The sequence below is a fragment of the Myxine glutinosa genome, chromosome 3 (assembly GCF_964187855.1).
Source record: "Myxine glutinosa chromosome 3, kmMyxGlut1.1, whole genome shotgun sequence".
Taxonomy (NCBI): domain Eukaryota; kingdom Metazoa; phylum Chordata; class Myxini; order Myxiniformes; family Myxinidae; genus Myxine; species Myxine glutinosa.
In genome coordinates this window covers 214965848-214989838 of record NC_136263.1, presented here as the reverse complement: position 1 = coordinate 214989838, position 23991 = coordinate 214965848, and the positions used below count along the sequence as shown (strand labels likewise).

At 44.1% G+C, this 23991-nt stretch overlaps 1 protein-coding gene across 1 annotated transcript in view; it reads right to left on the bottom strand.

The window, feature by feature from the left end:
- LOC137422874 (ephrin type-A receptor 5) overlaps positions 1 to 23991 on the bottom strand; it is a 224919-nt gene that overhangs the window by 33787 nt on the left and 167141 nt on the right. The window contains exons 12-14 of the mRNA XM_068109498.2: positions 22521 to 22706; positions 15219 to 15280; positions 6847 to 7056 (exon numbers count right to left, since the gene is read on the bottom strand). Coding sequence (XP_067965599.2) covers positions 6847 to 7056; positions 15219 to 15280; positions 22521 to 22706 — 458 coding nt within the window. The remainder of the gene's footprint in view (positions 1 to 6846; positions 7057 to 15218; positions 15281 to 22520; positions 22707 to 23991) is intronic.

The window sequence follows — 23991 nt, the reverse complement described above, 5'->3', positions numbered from 1 at the left end:
AAAGTGGATCTGGGGTGAAATTAACGGGGGTAGAAAAGATCAAGGTTTTGGATGGGGGAAGATAAGAGATGGTGGTGAACAGCTGTTTTAAAGACCTGGAGGGTGGAGTGGGATTGAAGAGAGTGAGGGAGTTTGCTCCCGAGGCAGGAGAATGTCTCACTAATTCTTGTTTGTCACACTCCTAACCTGTCTCCAAAGTTTCGTCCGAATCTGTCCACACCTTCTTGAGATATCCAGCTCACAGATATACAAACAGACAGACACAAACAGAGACAGACAGACACAAACAGAGACAGACGGACGAGGGTGAAAACGTAACCTCGGTCCATCTTTGGGGACGGATGTGACCACTTAAATCACTCCAGTCTAAAGGTAGAATTCCCACATTCCCAGGTAAATTTCCCACATTCCCGGGTGGAGTTCCCACATTCCCGGGTGGAGTTCCCACATTCCCGGGTGGAGTTCCCACATTCCCGGGTGGAGTTCCCACATTCCCGGGTGGAGTTCCCACATTCCCGGGTAGAGTTCCCACATTCCCGGGTAGAGTTCCCACATTCCCGGGTAGAGTTCCCACATTCCCGGGTAGAGTTCCCACATTCCCGGGTAGGGTTCCCACATTCCCGGGTAGAGTTCCCACATTCCCGGGTGGAGTTCCCACATTCCCGGGTGGAGTTCCCACATTCCCGGGTGGAGTTCCCACATTCCCGGGTGGAGTTCCCACATTCCCGGGTGGAGTTCCCACATTCCCGGGTAGAGTTCCCACATTCCCGGGTAGAGTTCCCACATTCCCGGGTAGAGTTCCCACATTCCCGGGTAGAGTTCCCACATTCCCGGGTAGAGTTCCCACATTCCCGGGTAGAGTTCCCACATTCCCGGGTGGAGTTCCCACATTCCCGGGTAGAGTTCCCACATTCCCGGGTAGAGTTCCCACATTCCCGGGTAGAGTTCCCACATTCCCGGGTAGAGTTCCCACATTCCCGGGTAGAGTTCCCACATTCCCGGGTAGAGTTCCCACATTCCCGGGTAGAGTTCCCACATTCCCGGGTAGAGTTCCCACATTCCCGGGTAGAGTTCCCACATTCCCGGGTAGAGTTCCCACATTCCCGGGTAGGGTTCCCACATTCCCGGGTAGAGTTCCCACATTCCCGGGTGGAGTTCCCACATTCCCGGGTGGAGTTCCCACATTCCCGGGTGGAGTTCCCACATTCCCGGGTGGAGTTCCCACATTCCCGGGTAGAGTTCCCACATTCCCGGGTAGAGTTCCCACATTCCCGGGTAGAGTTCTCACATTCCCGGGTAGAGTTCCCACATTCCCGGGTAGAGTTCCCACATTCCCGGGTGGAGTTCCCACATTCCCGGGTAGAGTTCCCACATTCCCGGGTAGAGTTCCCACATTCCCGGGTAGAGTTCCCACATTCCCGGGTAGAGTTCCCACATTCCCGGGTAGAGTTCCCACATTCCCGGGTAGAGTTCCCACATTCCCGGGTAGAGTTCCCACATTCCCGGGTAGAGTTCCCACATTCCCGGGTAGAGTTCCCACATTCCCGGGTAGAGTTCCCACATTCCGGGGTAGGGTTCCCACATTCCCGGGTAGAGTTCCCACATTCCCGGGTGGAGTTCCCACATTCCCGGGTGGAGTTCCCACATTCCCGGGTGGAGTTCCCACATTCCCGGGTGGAGTTCCCACATTCCCGGGTGGAGTTCCCACATTCCCGGGTAGAGTTCCCACATTCCCGGGTAGAGTTCCCACATTCCCGGGTAGAGTTCCCACATTCCCGGGTAGAGTTCCCACATTCCCGGGTAGAGTTCCCACATTCCCGGGTGGAGTTCCCACATTCCCGGGTAGAGTTCCCACATTCCCGGGTAGAGTTCCCACATTCCCGGGTGGAGTTCCCACATTCCCGGGTAGAGTTCCCACATTCCCGGGTAGAGTTCCCACATTCCCGGGTAGAGTTCCCACATTCCCGGGTAGAGTTCCCACATTCCCGGGTAGAGTTCCCACATTCCCATACCCTAGCAGCAGAAACAAGATGGGATCGCAATGGTTAACACATCTGCTGCCCCCTTCACCCAAAGCCTGTGGATTGGATGTATGCAAACTTCCAATGTACCTGTTGCTGGGATACCATGCCATCTGCTTGGCATAAGGTCCTGGCGACGAAACATCATGTCCCATCCAAATGGAAACACGTGATTCCTCATCAAGATACAGTTCAGGAAGGTTCAAGGCCCAATTCCCTGTGCTGAGCCTTCCTTGCAAATGCGCAATCATTATTTATGTATTTTGCAAAAAGTCGACACACCGTCATGGATGTACCTTTAGTGAATTTAAATCATCCACCACCTTTCGGGTTTCTCATAAAGAGCCTCACAAAATCGATAAAACCACCAACCGCAACAACAGCACGTGCACTGTGGTGTCTTCCATTGCAAACAGGTGTTCGTTTATATTTACAGAACAGATTCGTTTAACGAGGCCACGGTTCACTCACACATGATGGGCCGACTTGCGGCTGGTGTTTTAATCGCCATAAAAAACCCGACCAAGGGTGCACTCGGTAAACAAAGATGGAGGAGGGAATGGCGTCTGGGCTGCGATTTGAGCATCACACCGCAAGTCGATACATCAGGTCGTGCTGCGCTCTAAATTTAACATGAAGATGCTTGTGCAGGGTAAATGTGCTTTGTCATGCACACGCATCACGTGTTCAAGCATAATCACGGTTGCGACATCTCACTTGTGCACTTTGTTCAGAGTTATTGGCATCAGGTTGTGCTGTACATCCATCTGCAAAGGACTCCATTTTTCATCCCCCAGCCCAAGCTGCTCTCGCTACATTACCTGTCCCCTACCCCCAGCCCAAGCTGCTCTCGCTACATTACCTGTCCCCTACCCCCAGCCCAAGCTGCTCTCACTACATTACCTGTCCCCTACCCCCAGCCCAAGCTGCTCTCACTACATTACCTGTCCCCCACCCCCAGCCCAAGCTGCTCTCACTACATTACCTGTCCCCTACCCCCAGCCCAAGCTACTCTCACTACATTACCTGTCCCCTACCCCCAGCCCAAGCTACTCTCACTACATTACCTGTCCCCAACCCCAGCTCAAGCTGCTCTCACTACATTACCTGTCCCCTACCCCCAGCCCAAGCTGCTCTCACTACATTACCTGTTCCCTACCCCCAGCCCAAGCTGCTCTCACTACATTACCTGTCCCCGACCCCCAGCCCAAGCTGCTCTCACTACATTACCTGTCCCCGTCCCCCAGCCCAAGCTGCTCTCACTACATTACCTGTCCCCAACCCCAGCCCAAGCTGCTCTCACTACATTACCTGTCCCCGACCCCCAGCCCAAGCTACTCTCACTACATTACCTGTCCCCGACCCCCAGCCCAAGCTGCTCTCACTACATTACCTGTCCCCGACCCCCAGCCCAAGCTGCTCTCACTACATTACCTGTCCCCGACCCCCAGCCCAAGCTGCTCTCACTACATTACCTGTCCCCGCCCCCCAGCCCAAGCTACTCTCACTACATTACCTGCCCCCGACCCCCAGCCCAAGCTGCTCTCACTACATTACCTGTCCCCAACCCCAGCCCAAGCTGCTCTCACTACATTACCTGTCCCCTACCCCCACCCTAAGCTGCTCTCACTACATTACCTGTCCCCTACCCCCACCCTAAGCTGCTCTCACTACATTACCTGTCCCCGCCCCCCAGCCCAAGCTACTCTCACTACATTACCTGTCCCCTACCCCCACCCTAAGCTGCTCTCACTACATTACCTGTCCCCAACCCCAGCCCAAGCTGCTCTCACTACATTACCTGTCCCCTACCCCCACCCTAAGCTGCTCTCACTACATTACCTGTCCCCCTGACACGTTACGTATCCCTCGTCCCCAGAGCCAAGAGGGCGTGTGTGCTCCTCATTACCCTTTCCGTTGCTGTGCTCGGCGCCTTTTCCCATCACTTGTTTATTTCCATCGCCCCTCCCCAATGAAACTCGCTTCCCAGCCGCACGCGCGATTGCACTTCACACCCTTGCCCTCAAATATGGCTGCCTGTTTGCACCATCTGTCGAAACCCAAGTTTACTCGTGACCTGTGTTACTCTTCGCAGAATAATTTATTGCAGGTGGAACATTTTAGGGCGTTTTAACTGAAATCACAAAAAAGGAAAATACCTACAAGCGCTACCTTTTGTGCGTGCTTAAGCTATCGGGAGTAAAGCACAATGTGCCCGTGATGTATTGATGGACGCACTAATTCGGTCGGGGACACGGAGCACAATGGCTCGCCGCCATCCTTTGTGTCACCAAATCCCATTCCAAGGGGACCTTTGATGGGGTTAACGTGCCCAGGCTCCCCACCTCTTCAATCTCACTCCTCCACTCCATTCCCATCCTTCCCTCATGCCAGTTGCCTCGGAAGTCCTGGCATCCGCCGCGTTGCTGCCGACTTCCACCAATTTAGTTGTTGTGACTGGCAGGTCAATGGTCTTTCACCGAATGGTGCCAACATCATTTAGAGTAAAATCATGTTTCTTTGTAAATAAAAATCACTAATTGGTGTATTTAAAGCTCGACAAAGGATCACATGTTGTTTGGGAAAAGTGATCCTTTAATTCTCAGTTGAAAGGTAAGAATGTAAAGGAAAAGTTTGCACAGATTGTTTGTATTTCGTCCAGCCGTCAGAGACTTCTTTCCTGGAAATCCTTGCAGTGTCCATGTGTTTTTTTTTACCTCTCCCACACCCCCTCCCCTTCCCACGCCTCCTCCCCCCAAGCCCTCTCCCTCCCACAGATCTCCCGATGTCTCTACTCCCCATTTTGCCTCCCGCTCCCTTTATCATATGTTTTATGTGTCAGTTTGTCTTTTTGTGATCAAAGTAAGCTCTTACATGAGCCTCGACCTTGTATACAAAAAAAGAAAAAAAAAAAAAGCTGTGGCCTAAACGCCATGACCAAGTCCTTCGAAAATGAAGGCACTACCGACTAGTATAGAATTGATGGCCCGGTGTTAACTAACTATAACTTAGCTCAGCACACCTGAGCCTCGTTACCTGCTGGGTGTAAGCTACGCTGATTGGTGGGACCTCAAGTATTGAATTTGGATCTTCCAGACTACAACCAATTTGTTCAGGATCAACTCTACTTTAACAAGTTACAGCAAAATTGAATCGATTAAAACTACAACCTTTGGAAATAGAGACACGGAATCGATTATCCGACATCAACGAGACCTCTCGTGCTTTGGGACGTTAGAAAAGTTTTGTATTTTTATGAAAAATAATGAAGATGAAGATGCACGCCAGAGTGATTGTGATGATGGTGTTTTGTGAATATTGGAGTTATTATCCCAGACGTTTATATAAAAAAAAAAAAAAGGGGGATATTGTAATCGACTCCGTCCGTTTGTCTGTCCGTTGTCCGACACACTATCTCCCCCTAAATGGTTGTGGAGAAAATCCCCAAACTTGGTACTTATGATCACCACATGGCAAGGAGGTAGGAGAGCAGTATCATTTTGGGGGCAGTGTCCAAATATCAGATACCAGAAAGTGAAATTCCAGACACATTATTAACATTTATACATGAAACTTTGCACATGTGATTAACATTGGGCTACGCATGAAATATTCAACGATTTTTTGGATTTGACCCCTGGTTCATTCCCCAGGGGGTGCGACCTCAGGTCACAGGGGTCAAAACAGGAATTTTTTTATTAACCCCAAAATTTGTTTTGGGTCATTCCTGGTGGAACATTTTGCCATCTTTCAAACTTCAGGTGGGAAGCGTGGGGATTTGTGACGATTTGGTACACATTGACTTTGTTGTAGCTACCATTATTTATGAGTGTGTGACGTAAACACAAAGGGTAATTCCATGAAATATGGGAGGAATTGTCTGGATGGGCCATTTCTATCCAAATGAAGTCATACATTCATCCCTATTTCCTTAGCACATGCATCACACAGAATGGGTTCATATAATGACTACGACTTACGGCCAGGGGTACACAATTAATCATTCCGCTGATTCTAATGTTCAGGAGCTGAATGAAAAGACTATCACGTGAGCTCTGCGGCACCCAAGGGGGCACAGGAAGCAACTTGATAGTGGGCGGTTTGCAATGAAAGGCATGGCAGAAGGGGGGTGCGGAAGAGAGTTATATTGTGAAATAAAGCAGCAGGGAGTGGATGCAGATCACTTGGGGGATTAACATGTAGAGGGGGCAGATGGCAACGATGAGAGTGAGAGAGTGAGAGAGTGAGAGAGTGAGAGAGTGAGAGTGAGAGTGAGAGAGAGAGTGAGAGAGAGAGAGAGAAAGAAAGAGAAAGAAAGAGAGACGACAAAAGAGGAAGGGGAGGAAAGATCAATTTGTTATATCAGACTGTGGCATGTACAGCATGTGTCCACATAAATCCACACACATGTGTAACAGTCTGTCTGAATGTTATCCCAGTCATATCAAGTCACAGCAGCTCAAACCACTTGGCTGCAAGGGGGTGGGGGATTAGACAGGGGGTGGGGGATTAGACAGGGCATGGGGGATTAAACAGGGGGGAGGGAGGTTAGACAGGAAATGCCATTCAAAAAGCGTTGTTCCCGGATCACAGGTGAGCTTATTGCTAGTAAGCCTTGAAGGGTTAAATGTAGGGCAGTCAGGGTCATGAAACAACAACCCCTTAGATTATCTGTGGTTCGAACAAAATCTTTCTGGCTTTGGAAACTCCAGCTCGGCAATGAGATCTATGACTGACTGAATGATCATTCATCCTTTCCCATTGCTTTTGAGTCTACCTGACCCGATTGTGATGACAATGATAAGAGGCGGTACAATCGTCATACCAGTGTGGTGTACGCGGCTTCAGGCCTCCTGTTGAGCACTCGAGACAGCCCAAAGTCGGAGACCTTGCACACGAGGCCGCTGCTCACGAGGATGTTCCGGGCGGCGAGGTCCCGGTGCACGAACCCCATCTCGGACAGGTACGTCATCCCGGCGGAGATCCCTCGGAGCATCCCGACGAGCTGTATCACTGTGAACTGGCCGTCACGCTTCTGCACAAACAGACATTCAGGAGAAAATACACAAAATGAAATGCAATCAGAAAGAGCAGAGATTTCCACTTTTGATGTTTGACAATTTCAAATTTTATCAGCAGTTTATGTGCAAATTGCATTCAGATTTATATTCATAAGACTCTCAAGAGAAGATATATCTATTTTGTTTTTGAATTCTTTGTTCCATTGGAACGTTGAGTCGACTTGGTAAATGCAGGCAGTTTGTGTTCTCTTGATCAAACATTTGAAATTTACAAGCAAACAATCAAAGGAATAAGGAAATGATGATCAATGACATCACAATTGTGACATTAAGTTATTCCAATCTGAAGCCAAAGTCAAATGTTCCATTTTACCCTCTATCGAAGATGCAGTCGTTAAATAAAGGGATGAATATTGAGCTTTTTGTGAGGCAGCATTATTATTACTAGCAGAGTACCCGCCCTACGGGCAATCTTGTTCCAAGCGGGCAACACATTTTTCTGCCATCGGATATTTTCTGTTGACACAACTACTTTGACTTGGATTTCTTGTTTATTTCCTTTGGTAATAATGCCCTTGCTGATTTCTGATCAACTTAGGTGTCCTTGGTTTTTGAGGTTATCAATTTTCCAGAAAAAAAAAAACATCAAACGTCACCGCAGCGAACAATACCCACAACCAACCCACACCCCCTCTTTCTCCTCCACTCCACCATCCCCTCACAATCCCTCATCAAGCATCACCCTACCTAACAATACCCATAATAACCCCACACCCCTCCCCCCAGTCCACTTCCCCCCACAAAACCTCTTCAACTGTCATGCTAGTTAACAATACCCATGACCACCCCACACCCCACTCCACAATCCCTCACATTCCCCCATCAACCATCACCCTAGCTAACAATACCCACGACCACCGCACACCACTTACCCCCTTCACCATTCCCTCAAAATCCCCTATCAATCGTCACCCTAGCTAACAATACCTATAACAACTCCACACCCCACCCCCCCACTCCACTTACCCCGACAATCCCCCTTAAACCATCACCCTAGCTAACAATACCCATGACCACCCTACACCCAACTCCACCACCCCTCACAGTCCCCTATCAACTGTCACCCTAGCTAACAATACCCATGACCACCCCACACTGCTTACCCCTCTTCATCATTCCCTCAAAATCCCCTATCAATCGTCACCCTAGCTAACAATACCTATAACAACTCCACTCCACCTTCCCCGCACCTTCACCTTCCCCAGACCCTGGGGACCTTCCCCAGACCCACCACCTTCCCCAGTCCCTCCACCTTCCCCAAACCACTTCAACTGTCACCCTAGCTAACAATACCCATGACCACCCCACACCCCTCACCCCACTCCACCACCCCTCATAATCCCCTATCAATAGTCACCCTAGCTAACAATACCTATAACTATCTCACTCCACCTTCCCCCCACAATCCCCCTTCAACCGTCACCCTAGCTAACAATACCCATGACCGCTCCACACCCCTCACCCCACTCCACCATCCTCCCAATCCCCTATCAACCGTCACTCTAGCTAACAATACCCATTACCCCAACCCCCCCAGCCCCTCCACCATCCCCTCACAATCCCCCATCAACCGTCACCCTAGCTAACAATATCCCAAGAGAACCCCAAACCTCCGCCCCCCCCCCCCTTAATCATCCGCAATCAGTATCGGAATCCAAGCTCGCAATGCACCGTTTCTCTATGTACCGTCACCGGCAGGATAACGGTGAGTGCACAATGTGACGTAACTGGAAATCTCAAAAATCTACAGTCTTGGGTTTTTTCAGCACTTTGGGAATGGCAAAAAAATAAAAATAAATTCCATTCAAATTAGACGATGAATAATGATTGCCAATGGTTTTTCAGACAAATTGCATTTGTGTTCCCCTTTAAGGGTCTTTAGGGTCTGTTCAGTCTTTTGGGTCTTGATGGTCTTTTGGGGCTTGATAGTCTTTTGGGTGTTTTCAGTCTTTGGGGCCTTTTTGGTTTTTGTGGTCTTTTCATTCTTTGGGGTCTTTTCATTATTTTGGGTCTTTTTATTCTTTGGAGTTTTTTGGGACTTTAAGGATCTTTGGGGTCTTTTGGGTCTTTTCAGTCTTTGGGATATTTTGGTCGTTTGGTCTTTGGGGTATTTTTGGGTCTTTGGGGTATTTTGGGTCTTTGGGATCCATTGGGTCTTTGGTTCTTTTCGACCTTTTGGATATTTAAGGGTCTACAGGGTCGTTTTGTTTTTTGGGGTCTTCAAGGGTCTTTGGGATATTTTGGGTCTTTTGTTTATTTGGGGTCTTTGGGGTCTTTAAAGGTCTATGGAATATTTTGGGTCTTTTGTGTCTTTGGGGTATTTTGGGTCCTCTGGGTCTTTAAGGGTCTTCAGGGTATTTTGGTTCTCGAGTCTTCGGGGTCTTTAAGGGTATTTGGGGGTCTTCAAGGTGTTTTGGGTCTTTAAGGGTCTTTGGGGTCTTGAAGGGTCTTTGGGGTCTTTTGGTTCTCATGGGTATTTGAGGGTCTTTTGGGTTTTTTGGATTGTTAAGGGTCTTTGGAATATTTTCAGTCTTTGGGGTATTTTAGGTCTATTGGGTCTTCATGGTCTTTTGGGTCTTCAGTGTATTTTGGGTCTTTGGGTCTTTTCAGTCTTTTAGGTCTTCGGGGTCTTTTAGGTCTTCAGAGTATTTGAGGTATTTGGTGTCTTTTGGGTCTTTAAAGGTCTTCAGAGTATTTTGGGTCACCAGGGTCTTTTAGGTCCTCTGGGTCTTCAGGGTCTTTTTGATCTTCAGGGTTGTTTAGGGTCTTTGGAATATTTTCAGTCTTTGGGGTATTTTAGGTCTTTGGGGTCTTCATGGTCTTTTGGGTCGTCGGTGTATTTTGGGTCTTTGGGGTCCATTGGGTCTTTTCAGTCTTTTAGGTCTTCAGGGTATTTTAGGTATATTGGGTCTTTAAGGGTCTTCAGAATATTTTGGGTCTTCAGGGTTGTTAAGGGTTGTCACGGTTCTTTGGAATATTTTCAGTTTTTGTGGTCTTTTAGGTCTACGGGGTAGTTTGAGTCTTTAGGGTCCAATGGGTCTTTTCAGTCTTTAAGGTCTTTGGGGTATTTTAGGTCTTCAGTGTCTTTGGGGTCTTTTCAGTCTTTTTAGTCTTTGGTGCCTTTTAGTTCCTCTGGGTCCTCGGGGTCTTTTGGGGTATTTAGGGTTCATGGGTTATTTAGGGTCCTCGGGGTCTTTTGGGTCCTCTGTGTCTTCGCGGTCTTGTAGGTCCTCTGGGTGTTGAGGGGGCGGCGGGGGGGGGGGCGGTCTTTTGGGTCCTCTGGGTACTTTAGGTTGAGTATTTCAGGTTTCATTTGTGGGTGGAGTCAGGTCAGCTGTCCAACCAATGGGTGAAGAGCAGACATACATACATACATACATACATACATACATACATACATTAATACATACATACATACATACATACATACATACATACATACAAACACTTGCTCCATTACATATAGATTATAAAATTGTGGACATGTCCATGTGCAAAGGAAACGCACACAACTGCGTACATGTCCATGTGCACAGGAAACGCACACAACTGCGTACATGTCCATGTGCACAGGAAACGCACACAACTACAATATGTCCATGTGCACAGGAAACGCACACAACTGCATGTCCATGTGCACAGGAAACGCACACAACTGCATGTCCATGTGTGCAGGAAACGCACACAACTGCATGTCCATGTGCACAGGAAACGCACACAACTGCATACATGTACATGTGCACAGGAAAAGAACACAACTACATACATGTCCATGTGCACAGGAAACGCACACAACTACGTACATGTCCATGTGCACAGGAAACGCACACAACTACATACATGTCCATGTGCACAGGAAACGCACACAACTACATACATGTCCATGTGCATAGGAAACGCACACAACTACATGTCCATGTGTGCAGGAAACGCACACAACTGCATGTCCATGTGCACAGGAAACGCACACAACTACATGTCCATGTGTGCAGGAAACGCACACAACTGCATGTCCATGTGCACAGGAAACGCACACAACTGCATACATGTACATGTGCACAGGAAAAGAACACAACTACATACATGTCCATGTGCACAGGAAACGCACACAACTACGTACATGTCCATGTGCACAGGAAACGCACATAACTACATACATGTACACACCACATTAACATTTCCAGATACTTTGGTGTGGATCGTACTTCATTACAACACGTTTTAGCATCAACAACGCGTGACTCCATCATCATTGGGCAGCAAAATTAATGGAACCATTACTATGGGAAGCTTTTGCACATGCCTGACATTATTTGTACAAACTTCATTGTCTTGTGATTAACGGCTCTTGGGATTGATGCTGCTGGGTAAAAAAAGAACAACAAAAAAAAACACTCTGTTTCACAATGGTCTAGGATAACAAAGGAAATGTGGTTGAATATAATCAAATTTGAACATTTAACTGTAAACGAAAAGCTTGTTTTAGGGTAAAACAGGGTACATGCACATGTACAGGTACACATACATACAGGTACACATAAACAAGACCAACAGTCTAACAAAGGCGTAGCCGGGCTTGTTACAGAGGATAGTATAACCTGAGTGGGGATACTAGTTACCAGTTACCAAATAATGTAAGTATTTTTTTTTTTCAATACATTTCGCATTCCTGTGCCTCCTTCAGTAGAACGTCAGGCATGGACAGCAGGTTCGTGAAAGACTTGGACTAAAAACGTACCTCATCTGAATGTTGCTATATCCAGTCAATGGCGAAACTGCATATGGGGAATCCGCAAATGGGGGATCTGCATATGGGGAATCTGCAGATGGGGAATCTGCATATGGGGAATCTGCATATGGGGAATCTGCATATGGGGAATCTGCATATGGGGAATCCGCAAATGGGGGATCCGCATATGGGGAATCTGCATATGGGGAATCTGCAGATGGGGAATCCGCAAATGGGGAATCTGCATATGGGGAATCTGCATATGGGGAATCTGCATATGGGGAATCTGCATATGGGGAATCTGCATATGGGGAATCTGCATATCGGGAATCTGCATATGGGGAATCCACAAATGGGGAATCCGCAAATGGGGGATCTGCATATGGGGAATCTGCATATGGAGAATCCGCAAATGGGGGATCTGCATATGGGGAATCTGTATATGGGGAATCTGCATATGGGGAATCTGTATATGGGGAATCTGTATATGGGGAATCTGCATATGGGGAATCTGCATATGGGGAATCTGCATATGGGGAATCTGCATATGGGGAATCTGCATATGGGGAATCTGCATATGGGGAATCTGCATATGGGGAATCTGCATATAGGGAAACTGCATAAGGGGAATCTGCATATGGGGAATCTGCATATGGGGAATCTGCATATGGGGAATCTGCATATGGGGAATCTGCATATGGGGAATCTGCATATGAGGAATCTGCATATGGGGAATCTGCATATGAGGAATCTGCATATGGGGAATCTGCATATGGGGAATCTGCATATGGGGAATCTGCATATGAGGAATCTGCATATGGGGAATCTGCAAATGGGGAATCCACGAATGTCACGGATGGAAACCCTTACGTCATTTCCTCATTCTGCTTTAAACTCAATGTCTATATATTTTCATTCCAAACAGCGTAATTTATCAATTACAATCACAAATTAATAATATAATATTAATATATCAAAATATAATGTTAAATCACGATTGCATTGAGATATTATCAAACCAGCGAACTGTCATCATCTGTTAACTTCTGGATTCGGGAGCAAGATCCGTGTGGATCGCATTTCAAAATCATAATTGTATTGAGGAATTTCTGAAACCTCATACCTACCTTACGACACCTGCTTGGTCCCCAAAACGTTCCACAGAAGGTTATTTTATTTCCTTTTAGTAAAATATGAAACTGTAATGGTTAGTAATGCTGTGCCCTTGTCATGTGACTAGATACTCAGCTCTGATTGGTGGATGTTTGTCAGGGACATACATACATACATACATACACTGTTCTAGATAGCATTGCTCTGCAGGCTGTGCCATAAAACACACACACACACACACACACACACACACACACACACACACACACACACACACACACACACACACACACACACACACACACACACACACAACAAAAACATATACACACACACACACACACACACACACACACACACACTTTTTGACATATACTGGTATTCCTTATCTTCATGTCTCAATCTCACCGTTGATCATCTCTTTGCTTTTGGCTAAGTAGCCAGCCAGGTAGGTACAGGTATCCATATGGGTTAGCAAATTATTATACAATTCCTATCTTACTACTCTTGTACAATTGTACTTTACTTTGTACAATTCCTATCTTACTACTCTTTGTACAATTGTACTTTACTTTGTACAATTCCTATCTTACTACTCTTTGTACAATTCCTATCTTACTACTCTTTGTACAATTGTACTTTACTTTGTACAATTCCTATCTTACTACTCTTTGTACAATTCCTATCTTACTACTCTTCGTACAATTGTACTTTACTTTGTACAATTCCTATCTTACTACTCTTTGTACAATTCCTATCTTACTACTCTTTGTACAATTCCTATCTTACTACTCTTTGTACAATTCCTATCTTACTACTCTTTGTACAATTCCTATCTTACTACTCTTTGTACAATTCCTATCTTACTACTCTTTGTACAATTGTACTTTACTTTGTAGAATTCCTATCTTACTACTCTTCGTACAATTGTACTTTACTTTGTACAATTCCTATCTTACTACTCTTCGTACAATTGTACTTTACTTTGTACAATTCCTATCTTACTACTCTTTGTACAATTGTACTTTACTTTGTACAATTCCTATCTTACTACTCTTTGTACAATTGTACTTTACTTTGTACAATTCCTATCTTACTACTCTTCGTACAATTGTACTTTACTTTGTACAATTCCTATCTTACTACTCTTTGTACAATTCCTATCTTACTACTCTTTGTACAATTCCTATCTTACTACTCTTTGTACAATTGTACTTTACTTTGTACAATTCCTATCTTACTACTCTTTGTACAATTCCTATCTTACTACTCTTTGTACAATTGTACTTTACTTTGTACAATTCCTATCTTACTACTCTTTGTACAATTGTACTTTACTTTGTACAATTCCTATCTTACTACTCTTCGTACAATTGTACTTTACTTTGTACAATTCCTATCTTACTACTCTTTGTACAATTGTACTTTACTTTGTACAATTCCTATCTTACTACTCTTCGTACAATTGTACTTTACTTTGCACAATTCCTATCTTACTACTCTTTGTACAATTGTACTTTACTTTGTACAATTCCTATCTTACTACTCTTTGTACAATTGTACTTTACTTTGTACAATTCCTATCTTACTACTCTTCGTACAATTGTACTTTACTTTGTACAATTCCTATCTTACTACTCTTCGTACAATTGTACTTTACTTTGTACAATTCCTATCTTACTACTCTTTGTACAATTGTACTTTACTTTGTACAATTCCTATCTTACTACTCTTCGTACAATTGTACTTTACTTTGTACAATTCCTATCTTACTACTCACCATCTATTTTCTGCAATTACTACACCGAAAATCCCCAAATATAATGAAATAATCTGCCGTACCCTCCCTCGTTCTGCTTTTTATACCCAGATCTTCTACATCACATTCATCTTCAAAAGATGAATGTGTTCTCTTTCTCATTTAGCATTCAACTTTTCCTACCTTTTGATTACTTTTTAAAAATCCTTTATCATTTCCCAAACTTCTTCCTCTTTACATTTTAAGACTGGAGTTCTTTCTTGGCAAATTGTCCACTCGATATTTTCCTCTAACCTGTCTCCTGTATCATCACCTGTCTCCCCTCTTGTTCAACAAAAGCCTTCACCGTGCAAGGTCAGAGAGCAATACAAAGAGAGGACACAATGAGCCGTGGACACAGCACCGGCACTCTGCACTGGCTGGAAGAGCGTCACGGGCCACCGCTTAGCCACACCTGTGGGACAAGGCACGTCACCTGGCCAAAAGGAAACCACAAAGCAGCACATGCAACATACCCTGAGGAAGGAGTCCATGGAGCCGTTTTCCATGTATTCTGTCACAATCATCACCAACTTACCTAGGGAGATGATCAGAAAGTTAGGAATCCGCACAAGGTAAAAACATCATCACTGATAAAAGATGCTTTTTAATAAAGATGGCGTCTGGAGTGTGTTTACATCACTGTTTAATAAAGATGGCGTCTGGAGTGTGTTTACATCACTGTTTAATAAAGATGGCGTCTGGAGTGTGTTTACATCACTGTTTAATAAAGATGGCGTCTGGAGTGTGTTTGCATCACTGTTTAATAAAGATGGCGTCTGGAGTGTGTTTGCATCACTGTTTAATAAAGATGGCGTCTGGAGTGTGTTTACATCACTGTTTAATAAAGATGGCGTCTGGAGTGTGTTTACATCACTGTTTAATAAAGATGGCGTCTGGAGTGTGTTTACATCACTGTTTAATAAAGATGGCGTCTGGAGTGTGTTTACATCACTGTTTAATAAAGATGGCGTCTGGAGTGTGTTTGCATCACTGTTTAATAAAGATGGCGTCTGGAGTGTGTTTGCATCACTGTTTAATAAAGATGGCGTCTGGAGTGTGTTTACATCACTGTTTAATAAAGATGGCGTCTGGAGTGTGTTTGCATCACTGTTTAATAAAGATGGCGTCTGGAATGTGTTTACATCACTGTTTAATAAAGATGGCGTCTGGAGTGTGTTTGCATCACTGTTTAATAAAGATGGCGTCTGGAGTGTGTTTGCATCACTGTTTAATAAAGATGGCGTCTGGAGTGTGTTTACATCACTGTTTAATAATCCAGAATCAAACTTGATAACAAATACATTCATGGATATTAACTGGTCTGCGATTGTGTTAAAGCCGTGTGCAGCTCGGAGACGGTGACGGGTAGTAACGCAGTTATGAACACCAAGGTATTCGTCAAATGTGACACACGATTCTGTTACAGGTTCAGGTGATTCAATTCCTGTGACGCTTCATTTACTGCTTCTCCAATTAGTGAGTTTTTCTCTGGAACATTACCTGGCATGGTATTTACGTTCTGTCATGCTTCCTTAAAGCTTCCATGTACAAATGTTCTTCTGGTATTTCAGTGTAACAGAATGTACCTGCACATGTTACTGTACACACACATTAAATATGTCCACTCCACTCGGAACATGTTACTGTACACACACATTAAATATGTCCACTCCACTCGGAACATGTTACAGTACACACACATTAAATATGTCCACTGTGCTTGGAACACATGATACTGTATATGTAAATGAAATATGTTCACTGTACTGAGAACACATGTTACTTTTTAAAAATTGGGCCCTGGTCGGATGGTTTGGGGCAGTGGATCCTAAACTGGGGCGAGGTGTGTACGGGGGGCAGGAGTGGGGGAGTGGGTGGGGGAGGTTGGGGAGTGGGTGGAGGAGGAGGTGAGGGAGGGGAGGGGGAGGGGATGGAGGAGTGGGTTGGAGAGGGGGTGGGGGAAGGGATGGGGGAGGGAGTAGGATAAGGGGTGGGGGAGGGGTGGGGGACGGGTGAGGGAAGATGGGGGAAGGGAGGATGGGGGAGGGGAGGAGGAGACATTGTGAAAAAAAAAATGTTTTGGAAAAAAAAACACGTTGAAAACACCTTAAATATTCAAAAATTGATAAAGTAAACTTGATATTTATACGATCACCAACGTTCTCTGCCTTGCAATACCCCCATGACCATCAAACATCGCGCCAGCTCCATGTGGGCTGATGACTGTGAAAATCGCCGCAACTAATGGATTTGCTGACACACCAGCTGAGGCCACACAGGAAGTAGCTCACCAAGCAAATAGTAATAAGTAGTAGTAACAAGTACAGATACATTCAAAGTACACCGCCCCCATGCCAAATAAATAAATATCCTACAGCGCGGCATTGCCGGGGCGCCTCCAGCACCCGGCAATACCACTGGGCAGCTCATGGAGACTGCATTGCGAGGGAGAGGTGTACACTAATTGATTGAGTAATTGTATAATTAAAATCAATAAATAATAATCATAAAAATATTTTCTTAATCAATATTGGCTAATAGCATAACTAAACTACCAGTGCTTCATTCGAAGCTATAACTTTTTCAATAATTAATTAAACTAGCAACGGTACCCGCCCTATGGGCGGGGCTTCAATTGGGAGGCTCAAATGAAAAGGCTAAATATCAGAAATTGAAGGCTTTTTTTCTTTTAAACGATTTCTATAAACATCCGTTAAATATTGATCGGTGCAGCCGTTTGTGCGGCACCTGGGAAAATAACGTCATGCGGGAGCAAGTATCAGCAGGATGTGGCAGTGTGGGAGTCCACGTTTCTGATCCTCCTTCATGCCGAAGTAGCCCACCACTTCTCCAAGCATTCCGCTCTTCAGATCCGCCATGACAGATTTAAGCTTGACACTGAAGACGCGTGCAGTTAGTCGTCCCGATGTCGTATGTACTCCCGATACGTCTTTCCTTCATTGTAAAAACTTCCAAATCAACAGTTAAAAGGATTTTGAGCCGATCAGTGTTACGGCCTTGGCAAGATCGATGGAGACAGCGATCTGTAAGCGTATTCACCGCCCAAATAGCTATAGTGGAATTCTCTCATGTAGCAGATTAAACTAATCGTGTTCACAATCGCTATGTCGTATGTACTCCCGATACGTGTTTCCTTCAGTTGAAATGGGTTAGAATTCTCTCAAGCAGGGAGTCAACCCGTGTCCCTATAAAAGGTCTTTGTCCGAGGTCACCGAGTTCGATCGGTGCAGCCATTTGTGCGGCACCCGGGAAAACAACATCGTCACAATGAGAAAAATGAACGTTATGCGAACGCGAATGTTATGCGTAAGTCCAAACCTGAGAATGCTGGAGACTAAAGCTGAAATTGTAAAAACTAATTAGCCTATTTTACTCCTGGGGATCCCAGGATTATCCACCCAAAATATCGTCGAGATCGGTTCAGCAGTTTTTACGGTACCTTCGAAAAGACAGACGGACGGACATTTGGTGAATTATAGTAAGATAAATGAATTAACCGAGAAAATCAAATAATTAATTGATTAATCAATGAATAATTAATCGATTAATTGATTAATCAATAAATCAAAAATATCCTTTATAGCCACATCACTTGATCACTATCATGTCCAAATATTAGCTTCCTAGCTCAAAAGGTACCTGAGATATTGTCCAGATGAGATAGAAAATAAATAAATGATTAATAATGAAAATAAATAAATAACAACCATTAAATAATTAATCAATTGGCTTATAGAATACCTAAACTACCACCGTTTCATCTGAATTTGTAACTTTAAAAAACATAATGAATTACGTGATTAATTGAATAATTAAATAATTAATCGATGAATTGATTAATCAACAAATCAAAAATATCCTTTACAGCAACATCACTTGGTCACTATCATGTCCAAATATCAGCTTCCTAGCCCAAAAGGTGCCTGAGATATTGCCCAGATGAGAAAGGAAATGTATAAGTACTTAATTAATAGATAATAATTAAGTGACATCAATTAATTGATTAATCAAAAAACAAAAAATATTGTTTTTGACAAAGTACCTGCTCACTATTGTGCCCAAATTTCAGCTTCCTAGCTCAAAGGATGGCTGATATATCACCCGGACAAACAAACAAACAAACAACCGGAGTGAAAACTGAGTACTCCCCTTCAGCGCACGTCATTGCCGGGCCCCCTTTGGTGCTCGGCAATGACGTCATGCAGCGCCTGGAGATGGCATAGGAAAGGAGCGGTGTACAATAACATGTGAGGTTATTCTTACTGCTTTGTTCCGGTTTTTGCATGTTACACCTAACAAATATATTCGGTATTACTGTATAGTATTTCGTATCTGATATTTTAGTATTTAGTAGATTTGTCCATTTCTGTGAGTGGAGAAACTGAATTTTTTCTTGTCTATTGAAGGCCCAAATTATTATGGTACTGGTACAATGAGCCGTTTTGGCTGTTGTACCCTATTGTTTCTGTTCAGATTATTTTTCTTCTTCTTCCGTCGCAATTTTTTGTGTTTATTCCCTTTAAAAAACATTTTCTCTGCAACCGTTGGTCCGATTGGCACGAAATTTTCACCACAGGAGCACCTCCTCCTTTTAATGACAATTATTATATGCGGAGGTATGTGCTTTATCGAGTGTAATTCTAGTTACCCTCACCCGAGGAGAGGGTATTGTATTTGAGACAGATTGTTTGTCTGTCTGTCTGTTTGTTTGTCCGCACAGAATAAATATGATTTTCTCTGCAATCGTTGGTCCGATTGGCAGGAAAGTTTCACCACAGGTGCAACTCCACCTGCATAATTTTTTAATGATAATTATGACGTCATAGGTCATGGGTACGGCTGCCATTTTGGAAAAACCGAAAAACTTTGCCCCTCTTTATCTCCAAAAGCGCTGCATGGAGAAAGTTGAGACATGGCTCATTGTAAAGAACTCTCTTGGTGAATAACAAATGTTCATGATGATGTCATAGGTTCCTCCATTATGACGTCATAATTCGACAAGTACAAAGCTTCATCCAATCATGATGAAATTTATTTAGCGTCGTCTATGGATATATTGGTGGAGAGAAAAAAAGAATGACGTCGTCGGTCACGTGGTTTGGCCCCAATATTTTTTAAACACAAAAACCTTAAAACCACAAAAAACCCTTTTCTATAAAACGGCTAAACTTATCGAGGCGAAACTTTACACACATGATCACATACTGTGACCATGATGCGATCATACCGTGACCAAAAAAAGGTCAGTGACCATGATGTCATAAGTCACATTGTTTGGCATCTATGATTTTTTGGAAGAATAAAACTTTAAAAAGCCAATCCTCCAGAACGGCTGAACAGATGGAGTGAAAACGTCACACATTTGTTCCCCATGCCTTGGGATACCATGGTGTCCTTCAGTAATTCATAGGTCACAGGGTTTGGCAGCCATATTGGATTGAATAAAAATCTCAAAAAAAATTCTATCTCTTGAACCGATTCATTTTTCGATGTGAAACTTCAAAGTCATGTTGTAGTCATTAACCTCAATATGTGTTTAAACTTTCAACACGATTGATCCTACGGTCTGGCAGCCAGAAGTTGTTATTGTTTAAAGAAGAAGAAACTCTACTCTATTATCTTATCCAGCCATGTGAGTTTTCAATATATATATATATTAATTATGTATTGTTTGAAGTCATTGGCATCCTGTCTATTTAATTACGTATGTCTATTAATTATGTACTATCGGAATGTACCTTTCAACACTTTGGACTGCTGAGACCTATTGGACCTTTGAAGAACCTTTAAGAACCTCAAGACCCTTAAGACCACCAATACCCCAAACACTCTGAAGACCCTTAAACACCATGGAGAACCAGGGGACCGCAAGGACCCAAAAGACCCAGAGGACTCAAAATACCCAAATGACCCAAAAGACCCGAGGACCATAAAGACGCAAGGACCCTGAGGACCCCTTTTTTTTTTTTTAAATACTTAAAATACAACACTGAATTCAGTTTTATGAAGAGGACGTCATGTGTCACGTGTGTCTGATGAAAGAGGGTTGTATCAAAGCGGGGTTGCATCAAAGCGGGACGACGTGTGGTACCCCGGTCATCACTGCCAGCAGTTACAATGTGGCAGCTGTAGTTATTTTTATTTTTTGTAGAAATGTCTGTGACAACTAAAAGGACGTATGATAAAGGGTATATCAAGTTTGGCTTCACCGTCATAGAAAAAAATGGGATTGACCTCCCTCAGTGCGTCATATTCCATGCTGTTCTCAGCAATGATGCCATGAGACCTGGCTGTCTGGAGCGACATTGGAAGACAAACTACAAGGCATTAAAAGACAAGCCGAAATAGTTTTCCGCTGCCAAACTTCAATGCTTGAAACGCATGAAGCTGAACACTCCCGGAGCTTTTCATCAGGAGACCATCAAACTGGTCGAGGCATCTTACGAACTGTCACGACTTATTGACAAAGCAAAGAAAGCTCACACAATTGGAGAGACACTCTCGAAACCGTGCTTCTTGAATGCTGCAAATACTGTGCTTGGTGTCAAAAGTCAGAAAAGGTTAGTTTATCATGAACAATAATTATAAATATGAGTGGAGAGAGTAAAAATTATAAATAAATAAAAAATGGGGTATTGGGGGCATGAAGGTTTGGTGAAAAACAAAAGGGGGGGGGGGCGTCATGCCAGGAAGTTTGGGAATCAGTGGTCTAGGGGTATGTACAGTTGCCTCAGTTTTTACTCGCGCGTGCGAAGAGAAATGTGGGGTTAAGCAATCGGCGTGTGCATATGTATGTGTCTGCATTTTATTTAGAGCATACATTGAAAACCGTTCAGTGGAGGAAATTGAAACTTTAGCACATGTTATATGACCATTTGATATTGCACATATTGAACATACATCGAAAACCAAATATTTTTAAGGTCAACATAGGCCAAAAGGTCGACAAAGGCCAAGTTTCTAAAATTGCCCATTTTCATCCGATTGACTTGAAATTTGAAGCGGAATTGCATATCAGGTCACTCATTTCAACCACCAAGTATTTTTAAGGTCAAAAGCTCAACATAAGCCTAATTTCTAACAATCCAATATAGGGCCAAAACTATATACTCGGTGGATTTGAGTTGCTTAGGTGACACGAACAAGCCAATTTTATTTTGGTTCAGGTCCAGATCCACATCTGGCCCATCGGTGAGTGTCATTCTAGTTATATTAGCATTGTTCTTGGTTTATTGTTGGTTATTAGTTGTTGTTTTTAAAAAATATATAAAACAGTAAAATGAAGGAAAGAGGAAAATTTAAATATTTTTTCAAGTGAGCAGAAGGTGCTCACCCCCAGAAGCTGATGTAATTTAGAATATTAATAGAATAACAGAACAGCATTCACTTGTATAATGATATGTATATTAAAATGAATTCAGTTTCATCCAAGCATCAAATTTCGCTTCACAGTTGTCCGTTTCGGCAATTGTTGTAGCACTTAGCTGGGCTCATCAACGAACATGATATTCATGGTTTACAAAGGCCTCTTCCTACCTCATACTTTACATGATAATGCAAACAGAAAGCTGCTATCTGAGTGATAGTGAGCTCAGCTAACACAGCCTGCATTGTTGTTGTCTTGCCAACACGGTGCATCCTCATTTCCAAACCCAGTGTCTGTGTACATGAGTATCGTGAAATAAATTAACACAAATACCCACAAACACTCTGCCTATTTCTTTAAACTGTTATGAGGTTGAAGTTTCACTTACTTTTAGTGACAACACCTTCAAGGTGAATGATGTTTGGGTTTTCAAATTGCGCCATGATGCTTGCTTCACTGAGAAAGTCTGAGCGCTGACGCTCCGTCGAGCCACCTTTCAGTGTTTTGATGGCAACATTGATCTCTCGTCGGCGAGACAGCTTTAGACGCCCACTGCAAACCTCACCAAATTCGCCTGTTCAGACGTTGGTACCAGTTAGAGGCTTCAGAAAGACATCTTTGCGTGTTTGTGCGTGCGAGAGGCAGAGAGAAAGAGAAAGAGAAAGAGAAAAAGAGAGGGGGAGAGAGAGAGAAAGAGAGGGGAGGAGGACGTGAGAGAGGGGACGTGAGAGAGGGGAGGTGAGAGCAAGAGAGAGGGGGAGGGGGAGGTGAGAGAGGGGGGGTGAGAGAGAGAGCGAGAGAGAGGGAGAGAGAGAAAGGGAGAGAGAGAGAGGGAGAGAGAGGGAGAGGGAAAGAAGGGGAGGTGAGAGCGAGAGAGCGAAAGAGCGAGAGAGCGAAAGAGCGAGAGAGCGAAAGAGCGAGAGAGAGAGTGAGAGAGAGAGAAAGAGAGAGAGAGTTCGGGAGAGAGGGGGAGAGGGGGAGGTGAGAGAGAGAGAGAGAGAGAGAGAGAGAGAGAGAGAGAGTCAGGGAGAGAGAGGGAGGTGAGAAAGAGAGAGTTAAGGAGAGAGGGGGAGGTGAGAGAGAGAGTTACGGAGAGAGGGGGAGGTGACAGAGAGAGAGAGGGAGAGAGAGGGAGGGAGAGAGAGAGAGGGAGAGAGAGAGAGAGAGAGCGAGAGAGAGAGCGAGAGAGCGAGAGAGCGAGAGAGCGAGAGAGCGAGAGAGAGAGAGAGAGAGAGAAGAGAGAGAGGGGGAGGTGAAATAGAGAGGGAAGATAAAAGGAATGGAGAAGGAGAAAGAGACAGGGGGAGACTCCAAATAGAAAGTTCCAAAGTGAAGTCTGATTTGAAGAAGAAGAAAAAGAAGAATGATGTCACGATTGTATTGTAAATACAGCGAGATGTGTTACTGTATAAGTGATTGTCTTGTGATTTTACGGGAGATATACACATTGTAATATGGTCAACTTATTGTTATATTCCAGTAAGATCATGTTTCCAAAGATTTATGATTTGATTTCAGTGTCCCATTGAAATTGGAACGTCACTTGATCAATATTCTGTTTATAAATGACCACAACCTTCCAATGCGAAAGAAGTATTCACTTTCATTCATTCCTTCCTTGCGCTTGCACAAACATTTTCCTTGAACTACAATGCTTCCGAAAATTTTAACTTTGGAAAAACATCACAGCAAATTCCAACCGATTGAAATTTGTTAATTAATGTTCATCGTGGTTCATCATTATATTGAATCAAGCGACATGTTATGGAAAAGGCTTCACCAAAATATGTTCAAACTCAACATGATGGAGCAAAATCTCAGCAATGATCAAGCGTGTGCTATTTGTTTATACAAGAACA